The sequence below is a fragment of the Onthophagus taurus genome, chromosome 7, assembly GCF_036711975.1.
Source record: "Onthophagus taurus isolate NC chromosome 7, IU_Otau_3.0, whole genome shotgun sequence".
NCBI classification, from domain to species: domain Eukaryota; kingdom Metazoa; phylum Arthropoda; class Insecta; order Coleoptera; family Scarabaeidae; genus Onthophagus; species Onthophagus taurus.
Genome location: NC_091972.1, coordinates 4,749,010 through 4,767,869, shown reverse-complemented (window position 1 = coordinate 4,767,869; position 18,860 = coordinate 4,749,010). Strand labels below are relative to the sequence as shown.

Here is an 18,860-nt window from a genome sequence, read left to right as displayed (position 1 = left end):
TTGTCGTTGTTTTTCTAATATTGAATGTTACAAATTCGTGCTCCTTCAGGTAATGGTGTTTTGAATGCTATGCACCAATCGAGACCAAATAAAGGTGTGTCGTCTTGTTCAACCACGTAAATGGGTAGTGTTAGTGTTCTTCCATATGCTGTGACTTGTACTTTGGTTGTTCCTAATGTTTTGATTTCTATGTCGGTATAAGCTACAAGATTGTTCGTGGGTTTTAACTTAGGTTTTCCCAAGTTTTTCCATACTTTTTTCCCTATTACTGAATGTGCAGCTCCTGGGTCATAAAGCATTTGACAATCCTTGTTTTCAATCTTAACTGTTAACATTACTTTCTTTGATGTTCGTATGTTACATATAGTTAAAGTATCTGAGCTTGTTCCGTTGTCAGATGATGACTCATCGTTTGTTTTTGTTGTTACGTTTCGCGTGTTTGTAGTTTGATTTTTGTTTAACTTTATTTTTCCTGAAGAAATGCAAACTTTTGCAAAATGTCCTTTCTTCCCGCACGAAGAACAGGATTTATCCTTAGCTGGACAAGTTTGTACGTTTTCGTGTCGTTTATTACCGCAAAACAAACATTTTTGTTTTCTGTCAAAAGATTTACGTATTCTTTGTTTGTTTTCGTGTTTGTTGAAGTTTTGTTTTGTTACCCGGTATGCATGTTCTAATTGATTTTGTTGAGTAAGTGACGTTAATTTTTGCGAATGAATACTTGCTTGTTCAAGCTTCACGGCTGTAGCTTCAATTTCTGACAAAGTTGCAGAATTATTTGGATGTTCCCGAATGATCTCTTGTTGCCACGCAGAGTTATTAATTGCGATTACGAATTGATCACGCAGACGTTCGTTTAAATTTGCACCAAATTCGCAATTTCCTGCCAAACCACGAAGTCTAGTTATAAATTGAGTTACTGTTTCCGTTTCCTTTCTCATACACATCGCAAATGTTACTCGTTCTGATAAAACATATGATTTCTTCCCGTAATATTTGTTTAAGACATCTTTTATTTCCTTGTACGTTTTTGTTATAACGTTATCTGGTCTATAGTGATCTACTAATAATTTAAAAGTTTGTGATACTACCTTTGAAAGTAGTAGGTTTCGTGCGTCTGCGTCCGTTGTTTTTATTCCGTTTATTGCTAACTCCACTTCAAAACGTTGTATGTAATAATGAAAATCTTCTTGATCTTCTTTAAAAGCTTCAAAATTAAAATGTTTACGTTTTTCTTGTTGTTGTGTTTCCATTTTGTTCCGTTAAAAATCCGTTTCTTGATTACGTCACCTTCGTTCTCGATTCTTCCATGTGTCTTATGACGTCACGCCACCTGTTATAACTTGTTTCCGTTTTCTTTCTCTCGTCGCCAATTTATGTGGTATTATTATTTATTATAATAAAGTACAATTTAAAAATGTTCAAAAAACTATGTTATATTGTTTGAATAACATAAAACAACTTAAATGATTAAAATAGTTTGATTTCACTTAAACTAGGTGATGCTTCTAAGTTGGTGGTCGTGTGTTAACTGTCCTTGGTCGTCGTTGCACTCGTTAACACGTGAGCGTTCTACAATTTTGCCGCTAGATGTCGCCATAATACTACAATGTTTACAATGGTTAATAACAAATGTGTTTGTCTCATTTATCGAGCTTCCGTTGCATTACCTAAGTGTGGAAACTTAAACTAAATCACTACATGAAAACTATGAAAACAACTTTCCAATGAAGACCGAGTTTAGAAGTAGAAAAATAAAAGGCTTTAAAAGTAGTTTGGAAACAGAGTTAAACCAGCCAAACAACTAAAAAATGCAAAAATCGCGTTATTAAAATTGTTCATGTTCTCACAAAACATAAGAAACCCTTCGAGGATGGGACGGTAGTAAATGAAGCATTTTTCGGGATTTCAAAAATAAAACGGAGGTCATAACTGTTATCAAAGAGCTCCAGTTATCTTGTGCGATTGTAGATAGAAGTGAAGTCATGAGTTAGAATTTAGAAAAGAAATCACTGATTTTTTCTTTGAGTCGCCAACATTTTTAGCGGTAGGTCGCTCATGGTGCAAGTCTGAACACCCCTAGCTTAGACGCTTCACTCTCTATAAACCAAAGGTAATTGTAATGAATTGAATGAGTATGTATAAAGAGTTATTTAATAACTTTTAGATCAAAATGATTGAAATTGAAATACCCATTATCGCCGAATCCATAATTAATCAAGTTGTTAAAAGTGAAAATATTAAGAATCCAACAGAAATATCAGTTACGCGAGGATCTCAAGATGGTGACGGTTACGTTTCGAAAACTTATGCGATTTCTATTAAAAATGATTTTGGAAAAGACATCAAACTTTTCGTTAAATACTTACCGGAGGATATAAAATTAGAATGGAAGAATGCTTTTTTTGATGCTTTCTATACAGAGTATAAATTTTACGTGGAAATTTACCCAGCTTTTAATCAATTCGAAAAAGATAAAAATATAAAAGAACCATTTAACGATGTACCGAAACATTTTAACACTAAAATGGAAATTGGTGAAACTCCACCAATTATTTTGGAAGATTTAAGAAGTTTAGGGTACACTTTAAGAGATCGAAAGAAACCTATTGATGATGCGCATTTAATTTTACCTATAAAAGCATTTGCTAAATATCACGCTATTAATTATGCAATGAAAGATCAACAACCTGAAGTATATAAAAAATTAGCTACTTATCCTAGAGATTTGTATGGTAAACATTTTCTGGCATTTGGAATAGACGCGATGATTAAACGATGCACTGAGCAAGTTATAGATAGTTTTGATCCCATTTCGGATAAAGAAATCATGGAACGTTGTGCAAATTTAAATGAGAGATTAATCGATTATATGATGAATGTATATCGTGAATATGACGAGTACTTTATTATCACGCAAGGAGATTGTTGGTCCAACAATATGATGTTTCTTTATCAAGTAAGTAATTTTGTCCACGACTACCTTATAAATCTTATAATATATACCTTATGAATGAGTTTTCTAAAACAAAATGGTAGTCATTTTTCACGGAGTGAATAATAATCATTATCCACGGGTAGCCATCTTGACCAGACTAATAATAATTATTTGAAACGTTAAAAGTTCAAAAAACGTGAATTTAATGCAATTTTTTAGGAGTTCAACAAATTCCTTTTTTCGTATGATTTAAGCATAAATTAATTAATTTTCCTAAAGAAAACGACGTTTTATAAAACTTACATTTAATTTTGACAAATTGTTGTGAAGTTTGTTACAGTTATACTCTGTTTTTAAACCAGGAGGAGTATTTTAAATTTGTCACCAGATTGACCTTGCACGTGATTGGTTGAATGCGAGGAAGGTTCACACACAGGCAATTTTGAATTTTGATTTTGAATTTGAAGGTTAGGTTATTGATAATTCGACAGTTTCATGTCATTATTGTATATTTTGTGTTCTTAAACCCTTTTTTATTATATTTTGAAATAAATACACTCATAACTTCAATGTTAATTTGTATGTATAGTGTTGACGATAACAAACGAAAATAAATACAATAATACATTACATTACATTACATAGAATACATATCGGGTAGGCGGACCAACCAACCTTGCACCGCGACCCTAAGGATCTATTGTACCCCGATAGATATCATTATCAAATTTCACCGTGCAGTCCAATGCTCTTAACGAACATTAATACCTTGCTCGGCGAAAGGTCATTCAGATCTTTTGAGGAGATAAACTGCGACCCAAAAATCAAGAATCTGATACGGTTAACGGCAGGGCAGTGGCATAAAACATGCTCAACTGGGAATATCTTTCCCCTCGACCGCCTTAATCTGGTCACCCTCCCATGGATGAAGGCTATTGGCTGTATTCCCAAGCCAGTCCTTCGAGCAGGCATCCGCGCAGGTGACTAAAAGCCAGCCTGGACGCACAGCCCTCGAACCGGACTTGTGTTCGCACACCCCCTTTTTGGATGTTGTCTACGGCTGAAATAACCTCCCTCCGTAGCAACCCCACTTGTTCTACATTGAACTGCTGGGCGGGATAGTCTGGGTGGATTAATCCAACCCTGATACCGCTCACAGCAGCTTTGTAAGTCAGCTGCTTCTCTGAAGCAGCTTTGGTTTCCGTCGGTACGATCTCAGCCGGCTTGGGCTTCTTAGCCACTTGCTCGGGCGTCGACCCATCAGAGCGCGCCCTCTTGGCCAAAGGCTTAGAGGTCTCTGCGCTCTTTTCCGATGGAGTATTGATCTTTTCAATCACTTGCTTGGGGGCAGTCTCATAAGGCACCCCGCTCCCCATAAGCTTGCGCAGGTTCCTTCTAGCGGACCCTGGCAGCCGCAGGCGTTTTTGTTTGAGGGTGAGACTATCTAGTGCCTTAACAGCCTCCTCCTCATCTTCCTCCCCTTCAGAGTGCAAAAGAACCTGCTCCTCTTCCAGAGAGGGAGAACTTGACTTGGGTGCGGACGGTCCGGCTACCACAAGTGTAGATTGTGATGGAGGACTATCCTCCATCTTTTTGGTTTCCTTTTCAGGATCGAGGTTTATCCCCCCTCGTCTAGGGTTTTACTATTATTGGGCGTCTCCATACTAATCCCACGAGTAGGGCAGAAAGGGTAGTCCATCGTGGCAGTGCTCCCATACCCCGATAAGCCTATTGAAACTGAAGGGCGGCAGGTCTCCAGAGTCCGCTTATTAGCAGCCATCACTTCCCGGATGACTAGACCGTCAGATGACAGCCTAAAGTGCTCTGCATAAGCTGTTCCACATTCACTTTGGGGTTTTTAATGAGGTTGTCTCCTCTTGACCCAGGCAATTAAGCCAAGATCCCCCGCATGCCCTGCCCGTGGAACAGGTCCACAAACAATAGGCATGCATGGTATAACGGTTTCGACTATATCAGTCGTCCCCGGCCACGTTTTCTCCCGTGCAAGCCCTAAGCCACGCGACGACAGCCGGGCGGGAGGCCTGTTTATCGACTGGCAAGTCTAGATCCGACACTTTTGGTATGGTACAGGGGCACCACGTGAAGGAGCAGTAAAAACTGCAGTGTCGGTCTTGATTCAGGTCATAAGACAAGAACCCTGAGTACGGCAAAACAAGTAGGACAAGCCTACCTAGGATTCGCCGCACCCTCACCCCCTCAAACAATAATAAGTAAATAAATAAATAATAATTATTAATTTAAATTTACCGCCAAAATATCTAGTGATATTTTCTGGTGATTTTTCCAGTGTGAATCTGACTTTCGCGTTTACTCCTCCTAGTTTAAAAACAGAGTATAGTTCTAGTCCAAGTGTTAGTTCTAGTTTTAATTGTTATTCAGCGCTAAGTTGTATATTTTTAAGTTTCGGGTTTAGCCCTGTATCTTCAGACGCTGAATGTTAGGTAAGGTTAGTTTTGTTTACAAACATTAATTATACCATGAAGTATTCTTTGGCAATTAGTAATGGCAATTATAGCGTGAAGTTTTCTTTTGTAATGTCAATTATAGCGTGAAGGAATGTTCGGTAAGGTTAGTTTTGTTTACAAACATTAATTATACCTTGAAGTTTTCTTTGGCAATTTGTAATGGCAATTATAGCGTGAAGTTTTCTTTTGTAATGTCAATTATAGCGTGAAGGAATGTGAGGTAAGGTTAGTTTTGTTTACAAACATTAATTATACCATGAAGTTATCTTTGGCAATTAGTAATGGCAATTATAGCGTGAAGTTTTCTTTTGTAATGTCAATTATGGCGTGAAGGAATGTTAAGTAAGGTTAGTTTTGTTTACAAACATTAATTATACCTTGAAGTTTTCTTTGGCAATTTGTAATGGCAATTATAGCGTGAAGTTTTCTTGTGTAATGTCAATTATAGCGTGAAGGAATGTGAGGTAAGGTTAGTTTTGTTTACAAACATTAATTATACCATGAAGTTTTCTTTGGCAATTAGTAATGGCAATTATAGCGTGAAGTTTTCTTTAGTAATCACTCAGGTTAATTATGCCACTCGCTAAGCTCGTGACATAAACTTAACCTTCGTGAATAATAGCCCTCATTATATGCTCATATAATAATATACTATTTTTAAACACTTTAAATTATAACTTTATTTTAAATTTTAGGAAGAAACCGGTTTACCAATCGACGTAAAATTAATAGATTGGCAATGTAAAAGGATTGCATCACCACTTTTCGATTTTTCTTATTTCTTTTACACATTGGCCACGAAAAAAGAACTTGACAACGCCGAATATTACATAAAGCTTTATTACGACACTTTATCGCAACGAATCGCCGAATTAGGAAGTGATCCAGAGAAACTTTATCCTTATCATATATTTAAAGATCATTGCAGAAAATATTCAAAGTATGGATTGTGTATGGCTTTTTTTATTGTTAAATTCCAGTTATTTGAAAAAGATGAAGTTCCAAATGTGTTAAATACGGAAATAAATTCAGCAGACGCTTTTTGTATGGTAATAAAAAACCAAGATCTTTATCTTAAGAGGTTAAAAGACCTTTTGAAGTATTTTGTATATAACAAGTTATTGTAACTCAATTTTTAATAAATAATGTGGGTAGAAAAATCATCATTTTATATCATTGTCATAGATATGAGAACTTAAATCGTAAAAGATTTCATCATAATTCTGCGTCATGGTACAAATATGGCAACGTCTTTGTGTCCATGGTTTTCGAATAGTACATAGTTTTGTGGGAACAGGGGCCATAAAAGATGTCATAAAAAGATACAAAAACAAAAAGATAGTCAAGTATAGATTCCTTTGGAACAACCGGACCTCCAGGAAGATCTCCTATATTGCATGAAAGCTTGAGTGAAAAGTATTGTAATAATATAACCAATCATAAAACATTACTTTGAGGATCTAAAGACTTATCGTATTGAATGTAAGAGAATGTTATGAATGATAATAATAATAAATTTATTTTTATAATATAAAATATTATTTACTGATGAATTCCGTTATGTATTATTGGCCGTTGATGTTTTCTATTGTATATAACCCATGTAAAATCGATACGAAGTAATTTTAAAGACCCTCTGACAGATAGATAACCTCAATTTAATTTTTTCTCAATTTCTTTTTCAAATCCTTATTTATCCGGTTGAAGCTATTGAAAATGATAATCTTAGCATAGTAAGAATAGTAAACAGCCGTTCTTTGGGAGAATTAATGAAATTTTAGTTGAAAATCCGCAATCTCAAGATTTGAGAATTTTGGTAATTTTGCCGTTGAATATAGAAGAAAATGATCAGATATCTGAAAATCAATTTAAAAAAGCATTGAAACTACGAGATTTCATACATAAATATAGTTATTAAAAGAATTTAAATAATATTTAATCAAATTAAATTAGTGACATTTCAAATGTTAAAGTTGGTAATAGCAAAAAATTTAAAAAACGAATTTCAAGTTAATGGAATTGACCAATCAGGAAACACTATTTTTCAATGTCAACATTAAAGAAACGAAAATTAAAAATTTTAGTGTGATTTTGAACTTGAGGGAGAGCACACGCAAATTTTGTATCGTCGAACATTATAAGCAACGTTTTAGGTTATGTAAAGAGATAAATGTTGACATAACCTCAAAAAAGGTAATTTCAAGAATTTTTACGATTGAAAAAAAAAGAAAAAAATAATAACCCTAATGAAGAAACATCATTTTGGTCCCCGTTCCTGAGAATCCGAGAATCCTGTACTGTGAACTTTTTTATCCTACAACCCTGATGAAGAAACATCAATTTGCTTCCCGTTTCTGACAATCCCAGAACTCGGACCAACAAACTAAGCTAAGTGTTGTTATCTTCTTTAGATTTATTTGTGTTAATTTAGTTAACAAGTCTATTTATCTGCAATCCGAAAGATAATTGAGAGATATTGCTCATAATAGTTCACTTCATAACGTCTTATTAATTTTTTTTTGGTTATGTAGTTTGCCATTAATTTTACTTTGTATTCCTGAGTCTCACGTTCGATTAGACTTGACCACGTCGCTAGTTCCGGAATTAAAAAAAAATTTTTGGTCATTCACAATTGTATTTCACAATTTCTTCATGATGTTTTTTAATAATTGATATATTTTAATTCAAAATACAATATAAACACTTATACATTTAATTTTATCAATACTTATTACAATAAATCTTGATTTATAAAATATTCAATTAAATCCCTCATTCTTTTAACATAAACATCTTGATTTCTTAAAATACCTGAAAACGCTTCTAACGGGTTTACATCTCCTCCGGGATTTAACATATTTGGAACTTCACCTTCTTCAAATAATTGAGCTTTAACATTAATAAAACCCATACACAATCCAAACAGTGAATATTTCCTGTAATGTTCTCGAAATATTTGATAATTAAAAACTTTTTGTGGGTTACTTCCTAATTCGGTAATTCTTTGCGATAATGTATCGTAATAAAGATTCAAATAATGTTCGGCGTTATCGAGTTCTTTTTTCGTCGCTAATGTGTAGAAAAAGTAAGAAAAATCGAAAAGAGGGGATGAAATTCTTTGACATTGCCAGTCTATTATTTTCACATCGATTGGTTTGGTTTGATCCTAAAACAATTTAAAATTAAAATTAAATATGAAACGATCAAACATTTACATTATAAAGAAACATCATGTTATTCGACCAACAATCTCCTTGTCCCATAATGAAATATTCGTCGCAATCGAGAAAAATTTTTGTGAGATAATCAATTAATCTTTCAGTTAAATTATCTAAATGATCCAGAATAATTTTATCCATAACAGGATCAAAACCTTTAATGAGTTGATCGACGCATTTCTTTATTGTATCCTCCATCCCAAATTTTATCAAGTATTTGCCGAAAACATCACCTACACCAATTGTTAGTTTCTTGTATTTTTCTGGTTGTTGATCTTTCATGGCGTAGTTAATTGCATGGTATCTTGCCAATGCTTTTATGGATAATTCTAAGTGAGAGTCATCAATGGGTTTCTTTCGATCTCTTAAAACGTATCCTAAACTTTTTAAATTTTCCAATACAATCGGTGGGGTTTGATTGTTCTTAATTTTTGTGGAAAAATGTTTTGGGACATTGTTAAATGGGTCTTGAACATTTTTGTTTCTTTGGAATTGATCAAGAACGGGGTAAATTTCCGTATAAAAATTGTACTCCGTGTTAAAGGCTTCAACAAACGCTTCTTTCCAAGATTTTATATCGTCAGGTAAAGATTTAACAAATAGATTTGTTACTTCACCTTTATGGTTTTTAATAGATATAGCGTAAGTTTCTGATACGTAACCATCACCTTCTTGTGATCCTCGAGTTATTTCAATTTCGGGGGGATTTTTATTATTTTCTTGGTTGATGGAATCTAAAACACTTTGAACAACTTCGCGATCTTTCATTTTGATTAAGTATTTTTATGCATCTTGTGTTGCAACTAGTTATATACTATATCCACATAGAAGTGGGGACTATATCTATTATATCCGTTTGTTATCAAGTTCAATTTTCATAAATTAAATTTTTGTACTATTCATAGCTGCGTCAAATAAGAAACGTAAAATTGCTTAACTTGAACAAATAAAGTTTTGTGGTTATCATTGTGAGAGACTATTGTATTTTTGAGTTATAAAAGTCATCTCTCTTCAATCGTTTTAGGAATTTTCCAACATTATTTTATTACGTAAACTGCATTAATTCCACAAATCATTTTAGATTAATTTATCTAACTATAATGACTTTTCATTTAATAGATAACGTTTCAATAAAACTTTATTCTTATTCTTACTCTTTATCAATCAATAAAATTAGATATTTGAACCGTAACTAGTTCATATTCCTCAAGTGATTGGTGTCGTGTAAGTCAAGGTTTCAAAATGAAAGTTGTTTTGCCAAATAGTATTAAAAATGTAATCGACGTTATAATTCGTAATGAAAATTATGAAAATCCCGAAATTGAGATTAATCAAGGATCAGAATCGGGGGATGGTTACGCTTCGAAAACTTATGCAGTTTCCATCAAGGGTAAAAAACCTTTAAATTTATTTATAAAATGCACTCACGATGTTATAAAAGAAAATTGGACCGAAGTTATGGAATACCTTTTTAAAACGGAATACAACTTTTATAATAAAATTTATCCAGCATTTAAAAGATTTGAAGAAGCCAAACAAATTGAGGACCCCTTCAATAATGTACCTAAATTTTATGGGGGTGACGTTGAAGATGATAAATTCCCACCGATTGTATTAGAAAATTTAAGAACTTTAGGCTACAAATTGAGGGATAGAAAAAAACCGATTGATGACGACCACTTAAAAATCCCTATTAAAGCTTTTGCTAAATATCACGCGATTTCCTTTGCCTTAAAAGATCAAGAACCGAAAATGTTTGAAAAATTAAGCGAACACGTAAAAGATGTTTTTGGTAAGAATGTTGTAAAAATGGGAATGGCTGATATGATAAAGATGTGCGTGAAACAATTTTCGGACAGTTTAGATCCTATTTCGGATAAAGCTATGTTGGATAAATGCAAAAATTTAGATGAGAAAATGATTAATTTTGCGTTAAAACTTGGAGACATCCTCGATGAATATTGCGTAATTGTTCAAGGAGATTGTTGGTCAAATAATATGATGTTTCTTTACGATGTAAGTGTACCACAATAATAATTATTAATCATAATTTTACGAATTTTAGGATGAAACTCAAAAACCCATTGACATAAAATTAATCGATTGGCAAGGACAATCCCTTAATTCCCCCCTTTTAGATTTCAATTACTTCTTTTATACATTAGCCACTAAAAAGGAACTTGACAACGCTCACTATTATTTAAATCTTTATTACAACATCTTATCAGAACGAATCAGAGAGTTAGGAAGCGATCCTAACAAAGTGTATCCTTACAATGTCTTTTTGGAACATTGGAGAAAATCCGCTATGTTTGGGCTGTTTATGGCGTTTTGTGTTATTAAAGCCCAATTAGTTGAAAATGACGAAATTCCAAATATGATGGATGAAAGCGGAGACGAATTTTTCGGGGTAAAAATTAAGAATCAAGATAAATATAATGAAAGAATCCGGGATTTGATTGAATATTTTATAAATCAAAAGTTATTGTGATTTAAAAAAAAATATTATAAAGATAAGATAATAAATAAATAGAATATTTTCTGTTTATGTTTTTATTGATAACAAGTCTGCCTAAATTTCGTCAATTTAATAATTCCGTCACTGATAACGAGTTTGTCTTAATTTTATTTCGAAATCAACCTTTACGCCTTTACATTTTTTTTTGTTATATGTACCTATATACGTCACGTAGTATAGTAATACAAATGCAGGGCAGTAACAATGTTTTTTATGAATAAGGAAAATTTTTCGTTTACATACAAATTATTGTCATCAATAAAGCCAAAGTCAACCTGGTCAAGAGTGTTATAAAATTGAAGGAGGCCCACGATGGTTATCGGTCTGCAATCTAACAATGAAATAAATTTAAATTGAAAAATATTCCCACTTCTGAAGCCATTTATCGTTAACCACCTCCTCAACATGATAATTGAGAGGAGGAAGGCACAGTACATTCTCCATTGCTGCTGTTGGTGTGGTTATCATCGAGCCTGTAACGTAGAGACAAGACACACGTTGCAATTTTTGTAGTTGCAAAACAATCGTTTTATTTCTAACTCTTGGCCACCAGTTTACGGCGCCGTAAGTTAACATTGGACGTATCATTACAGTGTATATCCACAGGGATATTTAAACCCCAGGCGGTCCCAACGGCCCTTCTGCACTGAGCGAACGCAATACCTTATTTATCTTACCTTCGATGTGCGGTCTCCAAGTCAGCGTTTTATCCAGGGTTAACCCCAGATACTTCACTTCATTGGCAAAGTGCAAGGGAATTTTGCAAAGCCATGGCGCTCTAAGGGTACCCAGCTTTCTTTTCCTTGTGAAGAGGTCCATCTCTGTTTTATTCGGGTTTACCGACAGAGAATTGGTCACATTCATAATTCGGTCACATAGGATATTTTCGAACTTCCCGTGAACTAAAACGGCTGGATCGTCTGCGTAAGCGCAGATATTGAATTTTTCAGCAAAAAGTTGTCTTACAAGGTTGTCTAGGGTGAGATTCCACAGCAGTGGTGATAGAACCCCACCCTGCGGATCCTCGTTCAACGATCGCACTTATTTTATTGTCGTTATTATTATTGTTATTAGCATCAATTACACTATGGACGGTCATTGAGAGCATATTTAGAATCCAGTCCGTTAGTGCAGGCTGGACTCCTTTGTCTCTAAGGGCTTTATTAATTGTATGAAAAGCTTAAAGGCTCCTTCGATATCTATAAACACTCCGAGAGTGGACTCTTTATAGTCCAAAGATCTATCGATAACTCTTACGATTTCTTGTAGGGCCGTTTCTGTTGATCTTCGCAGTGTATCCATGCTGGTTTGGGTGCAGGGGAAACCTTTCCAGGTCGTTTCTCTTATATATCTTTCCACATAGCCTTTCAAATGCCTTCCCGATGAATGAGGAAAGACTGATTGGTCTACATGATTTTGGATCAGTGTAATATCTCCTCCCCGAGTTGGGGATGAAGACTACCTTTACTTCTCTCCAGGCTAAGGGAACATAGCGGAATGCTAAGCAACTTTTGTATATTATTAGTAGGTGTGGCAGTAATTCCGCCATACACCACTGTAGTAGCGCAGGTAGAATACCATCCAGAAGGACTGTATGGCCCACCCAACTCTGATTTCAGTCACCACAAGATTAACTAGCCTCCAGTCCTCTACCTTTGGATTCCATACAGGTTCTTCTTCCCCCCCATATCTAGTAATTTGTGCCATAGGTTGGTAGCGTTAATGTCCTTCTTTGAAATTTGAACTGTGATTTAGAGCTAATAACAATTGTTTAAAATTTTTTTTTCAACACACAACTGACACAATGTACGTATAGGATGTTAGATTTTAACCTGTGCAGTAATTATACAAAATTTTTATATAAAATCCTTGGTAACCACATATATCTGGCGGATAACTGTCTTATCGGCACCGCTGAGTACCCTGGTTATCCTGCGATAATCTCGCCAACAAAAATATCCGTACATTGTAATACAGTAGAAACTAACTTAAGCCAGATAACACTATCAGGAAGTTTATCGGTATATTGTACAACCTGCCCTAAGTAGAGTAAAGTTAGCTCAGATTAAAAATACGCCAATTACTCTATCACTAATTCTTTGCCGACTTGATAATCTCCATAATCAAAGAACTAATTAAAGCAAGCTAATCGAAACAAAGACAAGTTAAAGCTGTTAATGCTAGGTTGCTAACAATTCCTGCAATATCTCCACTAAAACTCCCTGCAAACTGTGTGTGATATCGCCAAATTTTAAGAACAAAATTTACTAGGGACTTATAGGGTATTGTTAAGTTCAACGAATAGCTCAAACAAAGTTATGAAAGGAACCAAAAAAAAAACTCATATTCAATTGAGTGCGAGACTTTAGGGCGACCAAGCGCGAAGTAGCAGTTAGGTTATAAAACCGAATAATGGTGCTCATAATAACTTGGGATCTCTTAAAAAACGCTGAGTAATGGTTTTAGAGGAAAGATTTTAAAACATAATAATTACCCAGAATGACGTAATACTATGATATTACAATTTTCATTGTACTTGTATGAATGACTAGGATGATAAGTAATTTTTAATAAATCGTAATTACTGATCTAAAACGTAGATTCTACAGATGTAATATAAAAATATACCAATGAAATCAATTAATACGTTTTATGTTCAACAATTTATTATCGATAAAACACTAAACAATATGTTTCACCTTTTTTAAATAATTCAATTAAACAAATTTTGCACTTAAAGGTGAAATGTGTTTATTATCACTCTACCGGTTTCGCTCCTTTCGGAGCATCTACAGGAGTTCCTAAAGTTATTAATTTTACAACACTTTCTATTATTATATAATTTTACATTTTAACTTACGTCAATTTTTTGAACAACTAAACATGTATGTGATACTTTATTGAATTAATTCACTATTAAAATGTTAATCTCTAAACATGTGCTATCATCTATCATACATCACTTTTTATTATATTTTAGGTTATGTTGAAACTGTCAATGGTATATTTTCTATTTTAATGTTGGTAATCTGTCAAATGTGATTGTCGTGTATTGAATTTAAACTTTCTTGTTTTGAATAGGTTGATTTTCAACAGGTTAAAATGAGGTATTACAACATAAACATATTAACTCCCTACATCAAACACACTGAAAAATATAATGGTACAGAGAGAGCAGCTATTTTTAGAGTTCGGGAGGTTTTCGTGGAGGTGTGTATGGTTGTTTGAGATAGGTATATAGTGGTCTTCTTGTAAGTATAATTTGTTCGTTTAGGCATGTTACATCAGGGCAGTTGTTGAGGAATTTATTAATTTCATAGTTTTCCATTATATCTCTCTAGTAACTTTTATTGATATGATGAAGGATTCTGGAATTTTTATCTTCGTTAAATTCATGTTTTGAGTTAAATGTTAGTGATTAGTGTTAGTGATGATGTTAGTGTAAGTGATTTCCGAAGTTGGAGTTATTTTTGTGTTTATGTTCTCTTATTCTTTTTCTAAGGCTTCTGCCTGTTTCTCCAATGTACGCTGCTTTACAAGTGTCGCACTCTAGTATGTACACACCATTGTCGTCCAGTTTATTTATTTTGTCCTTATTGTTTATAAGCATTCTTTCTAATGTTTTATTTGGTTTGAAATTAAGATTTATATTATATTGTTTTAAACTCTGTTTTATTTTATTGGATATGTTGCCTTGGAATGTTATAGCTCTATAATAAATACTTTGATCTTCATTGTGTTGATTCTTTAGAGTGGTACAATTAATCATTTTTTGTTTTTTCTGTTGTTTGTTTATAATAAATTTATAATATAATATAATTTATAATATATTTTTTAAATAAGTTTTTGCGATAATTGATGTACCAAATAAAAAATATCGAATTATGAAGAAATCATTTGCGATTTCATCATATTTCTCATAATTTTAATCTATGCTAATGAATCTATATAAAACGACTATTTTTGTTAGCGCATTGTTTATTAAAAATTAAGTTATAATAACTCGTGGCATATAAAATACTCTAAAAGGTCTTTCAATCTTTTAACAAAAACATCTTGGCTTTTTAATACGACGGAAAAAGCATCTGTTGGACTTATCTTATCCGGATTTAACACATTTGGAATTTCATCTTTTTCAAACAATTGGGCTTTAACGATAAAAAAAGCCATACACAATCCAAACTTTGAATATTTTCTCCAATGATCTCTAAATATATGATAAGGATAAAGTTTCTCTGGATCACTTCCTAATTCGGCTATTCGTTGCGATAAAGTGTCGTAATAAAGTTTCAAGTAATATTCGGCGTTATCAAGTTCTTTTTTCGTAGCTAATGTGTAAAAGAAATAAGAAAAATCGAAAAGTGGTGATGCAATCTTTTGAAATTGCCAATCTATTAATTTTACGTCAATTGGTAAACCGGTTTCTTCCTAAAATTTAAAATCAATTTGTAATTTAAACTAGTATTTAAAAAAATTACTTACTTGATAGCGAAACATCATATTGTTGGACCAACAATCTTCTTGCGTGATAATAAAATACTCATCATAATCACTTAATATATTCATCATATAATCGATTAATCTCTCATTTAAATTTGCACAATGTTTCATGATTTCTTTATCCAAAACGGGATTAAAACTGCCCGTAACTTGATCAACACATCTTTTAATCATTACGTCCATTTCAAATGCCACAAAATTTTTACCTAACATATCTTTGGGATAAGTAGCTAATTTTTTATATACTTCAGGTAGTTGATCTTTCATTGCATAATTAATAGCGTGATATTTAGCAAATGCTTTTATAGGTAAAATTAAATGCGCATCATCAATAGGTTTCTTTCGATCTCTTAAAGTGTACCCTAAACTTCTTAAATCTTCCAAAACAATTGGTGGAGTTTCACCATTTCTCACTTTCGTGTTGAAATGTTTCGGTACGTTGTTAAATGGTTCTTTAATATTTTTACTTTTTTCGAATTGATTAAAAGATGGGTAAATTTCCGCGTAAAAGCTATTCTCTGTATAGAAAGCTTCAAAAAAAGCATTCTTCCCTTCTAATTTTATATCCTCCGGTAAGTATTTAACGAAAAGTTTGATGTCTTTTCCAAAATCATTTTTAATAGAAATCGCGTAAGTTTTCGAAGCGTAACCGTCACCATCTTGAGAGCCTCGCGAAACTGATATTTTTGTTGGATTCTTAATATTTTCACTTTTAACAATTTGATTAACTATGTCTTCGACAATATTGGGTTTTTCAATTTTCATTTTATTATTAATTTAATTTTTTGTTAAATAGTTATTAAAGAACTCTTTATACTAGGAGAAAAGTTATGGGTGCTCATTTAAGTAGTGTTTTGAAAAGTAGAAAGTGGGGACTTATCAAAATATTATCGTAAATTACATCTCATTTTAGCTATCTTTTTATGTATTTTCATGTAGTTGATTTGGTTTATTTATACAGATACATTTTTTTGTTAATCATTTTTTATTGTACTATTCAGTTCATTATAATTACCTTGTTTTATACAGTGTGGAAGAAAAGTCTGGAAACGACATGACACTTTAGAATAGCCTATATATACCGTACCCATCTTAATCCTGTGTATAGGCGGAACTCATTTAATTGGATCTATCTTTATAGAAAGAAATTTAACAGGCAAGAGGTATGAAATATTAGAAATAAAATTTATTGAGAAACCTATTTCAAGCCAATTTGAATTGAGTTCGACGTTATCTAAACTTTTATTCCGCTCTGTATATACGATGTTATTTCTTTGTCTGGGATTTATTTGGAATTTTATCTTTTTGAAACAATTGGGATTTAATGATAAAAAAAGTATGATGAAAACCAAGATGAAAACTGTAAATATTTTGTGCAATGACGATAAGTTAATTGTTGTATATCAAAATGTTTATATTGATGCTTATCTTATCAATTTAAATAAGTGGAATAACTTGATTGAATTTCCATTTTGGTATCTCAATAACTAAAACATATTTTGGAAAATAGTTCCTTTCATTGAAAAGCTTATAAGTTGCTTTATAAATGGTTATGATATAACGATTTATTAAAACCTTATTTATAACAATTTTTTTAAAATCTTCTTCTTTGCTCATTCCCCTTTGCGTGGGGTCTGCTCGCCTAATATTTCTGCGCCACAACATTCTGTCCCATTTAAGGTCCTAGTCATTCTAGTCCACCAGGTAGAAGGCAGTCGCCCCCTTCTTCCAGGAGACTTTTCTTAAAATAACGTCTCTGTGCATACCGTGGCCATACCATCTGAGGCAACTCTCCGTAAGTTTCTCAATCACAGGAGCTACCTTGAAGTTGTCGCAAACATATTTATTCCGAATCCTGTCTAGACTTGTCACTCCTCCCGACCATCGTAACAGTTTGATTCCGGTCGTATGAAGTTTGTGCATTCTATATCATCCAGCACTCCGCCCCATATAGTATATTCCGGTCGTATAGCACTCCACTTAAGGAATGTCACTTCTGCCAGACCACGCCGACTCTATGCTCCAAGTCGGCTTCCACATCTGCATTATTAGAGATCACAGATCCCAGATACTTATATTGTGCGCCTTGCTTGGAACTGGTGTTTCATTAGGGTAATAAATGGCGCACAAATATTAATTCATAGGGAGAGTGTGCTTTGAGGTTCGGTTGGAATTTTGGCGATAAGGACGATGTCATCCGCATAGAGCAGATTCCAGGAAAGTGGAATCACAGCAGATTCCACTACGAATTCTTAGCTAAGATCTACCTGAGACCTAACTCTGGTACGAACATTCTTATACAGTGTGTTAATTAATTATCGTACCCGACAAAGTATGCAACCAATATCACAGATTGGTATTGCAACGCGAGGAAAGTTCCTAAAAACGATGGTGACGATGGAAACAACGATAGTTCTTTAAAGAACTGTTTTGAAAAATATTAAGGCAGCAAAAAACGGTTAAAGAACAAAGAAAATACGAAACTCATAAAGCGTACGACAATGACAACAATAACGCACGATCAGCTGTCAACATCCAAAGTTTATATATTAAAGGTTGTCTAAGTTCCTATGCTGTAATACTTTGATTTTAGTTTGTGGGCGAGGGGCAAGAGCAGAAGTGTTTCGTGACGTAAGCAATCACGGATTGCGCATACAACCTCATGGTTATGTGGTGCTCCGTGCATTTGTTTAATTTGAATTGCTTGGCGGTATTATTTTCCACATGTGACGTAACGCAGTATGATTGCGTACGAATCTAGACAACCTCTGATACAGCCTGATTCAGAGTAAGCGCCTTATTTTTTTTAGCCACACTATGGGTACTACTTTCAAAATATTTGGCAGTAATATGTTTTAGGACATTCTCTACACGATGGTGATACCACATTTTCAATTGGACGAATTATTTCAAAATTCATTTCTTTCCCCATCAAAAAGCACACATTTTAATCTAGTAGCGTATGAATGTTTTACACTCTATGTTATTTTTGTCCAAATATCAAATAGCGCTAGACACAAAAGAAACAATTAAACTTTATTTTGTAATAAACATCTACTTATTTATTTATTTGAACAAAAATAACATCGATTGTAAAACATTCATGCTCTACTAGATTAAAATGTTAGGTTGATTTTTGATGGGGAAAGAAATGAATTTTTAAGAAAAACAAAATACTGTCGTAAAAAGAATGTTTTTAG

At 33.4% G+C, this 18,860-nt stretch overlaps 5 protein-coding genes across 5 annotated transcripts; 2 read left to right on the top strand and 3 right to left on the bottom strand.

The window, feature by feature from the left end:
* Positions 1 to 14: 14 nt before the first annotated feature.
* On the bottom strand, positions 15 to 1,253 carry LOC139430898 (uncharacterized). Its single transcript, XM_071198366.1, has one exon. It carries the CDS (start codon positions 1,251 to 1,253, stop codon positions 15 to 17), a length of 1,239 nt encoding a protein of 412 aa, XP_071054467.1.
* Positions 1,254 to 2,031: 778 nt separating this feature from the next.
* Positions 2,032 to 6,584, top strand: LOC111420834 (uncharacterized). The gene is made up of 3 exons (XM_071197614.1): positions 2,032 to 2,113; positions 2,168 to 2,959; positions 6,120 to 6,584. The coding sequence occupies exons 2-3, from the start codon at positions 2,174 to 2,176 to the stop codon at positions 6,549 to 6,551; spliced, it is 1,218 nt and encodes a 405-aa protein (XP_071053715.1). The 5' UTR covers positions 2,032 to 2,113; positions 2,168 to 2,173; the 3' UTR covers positions 6,552 to 6,584.
* A 1,510-nt stretch (positions 6,585 to 8,094) lies between these two features.
* On the bottom strand, positions 8,095 to 9,738 carry LOC111420837 (uncharacterized). The gene is made up of 2 exons (XM_023053883.2): positions 8,640 to 9,738; positions 8,095 to 8,590 (listed from the first exon to the last, which is right to left on the bottom strand). The coding sequence occupies exons 1-2, from the start codon at positions 9,408 to 9,410 to the stop codon at positions 8,156 to 8,158; spliced, it is 1,206 nt and encodes a 401-aa protein (XP_022909651.2). The 5' UTR covers positions 9,411 to 9,738; the 3' UTR covers positions 8,095 to 8,155.
* On the top strand, positions 9,693 to 11,181 carry LOC111420833 (uncharacterized). The gene is made up of 2 exons (XM_071197835.1): positions 9,693 to 10,658; positions 10,708 to 11,181. The coding sequence occupies exons 1-2, from the start codon at positions 9,885 to 9,887 to the stop codon at positions 11,131 to 11,133; spliced, it is 1,200 nt and encodes a 399-aa protein (XP_071053936.1). The 5' UTR covers positions 9,693 to 9,884; the 3' UTR covers positions 11,134 to 11,181.
* A 3,934-nt stretch (positions 11,182 to 15,115) lies between these two features.
* On the bottom strand, positions 15,116 to 16,498 carry LOC111420836 (uncharacterized). Its single transcript, XM_023053882.2, has 2 exons — positions 15,643 to 16,498; positions 15,116 to 15,588 (listed from the first exon to the last, which is right to left on the bottom strand). The coding sequence occupies exons 1-2, from the start codon at positions 16,423 to 16,425 to the stop codon at positions 15,154 to 15,156; spliced, it is 1,218 nt and encodes a 405-aa protein (XP_022909650.2). The 5' UTR covers positions 16,426 to 16,498; the 3' UTR covers positions 15,116 to 15,153.
* Between the last annotated feature and the right edge of the window lie 2,362 nt (positions 16,499 to 18,860).

What these genes read in the sequence shown, in the direction of transcription:
- LOC139430898 (XM_071198366.1), bottom strand. Translation starts at nt 1,253, where the DNA reads ATGGAAACACAACAACAAGAAAAACGTAAACATTTTAATTTTGAAGCT.
- LOC111420834 (XM_071197614.1), top strand. Translation starts at nt 2,174, where the DNA reads ATGATTGAAATTGAAATACCCATTATCGCCGAATCCATAATTAATCAA. An exon ending in ATATGATGTTTCTTTATCAA is followed by an intron (nt 2,960 to 6,119) that starts GTAAGTAATTTT and finishes TTTAAATTTTAG; the next exon opens with GAAGAAACCGGTTTACCAAT.
- LOC111420837 (XM_023053883.2), bottom strand. Translation starts at nt 9,410, where the DNA reads ATGAAAGATCGCGAAGTTGTTCAAAGTGTTTTAGATTCCATCAACCAA. An exon ending in ACATGATGTTTCTTTATAAT is followed by an intron (nt 8,591 to 8,639) that starts GTAAATGTTTGA and finishes AAATTGTTTTAG; the next exon opens with GATCAAACCAAACCAATCGA.
- LOC111420833 (XM_071197835.1), top strand. Translation starts at nt 9,885, where the DNA reads ATGAAAGTTGTTTTGCCAAATAGTATTAAAAATGTAATCGACGTTATA. An exon ending in ATATGATGTTTCTTTACGAT is followed by an intron (nt 10,659 to 10,707) that starts GTAAGTGTACCA and finishes TACGAATTTTAG; the next exon opens with GATGAAACTCAAAAACCCAT.
- LOC111420836 (XM_023053882.2), bottom strand. Translation starts at nt 16,425, where the DNA reads ATGAAAATTGAAAAACCCAATATTGTCGAAGACATAGTTAATCAAATT. An exon ending in ATATGATGTTTCGCTATCAA is followed by an intron (nt 15,589 to 15,642) that starts GTAAGTAATTTT and finishes TTTAAATTTTAG; the next exon opens with GAAGAAACCGGTTTACCAAT.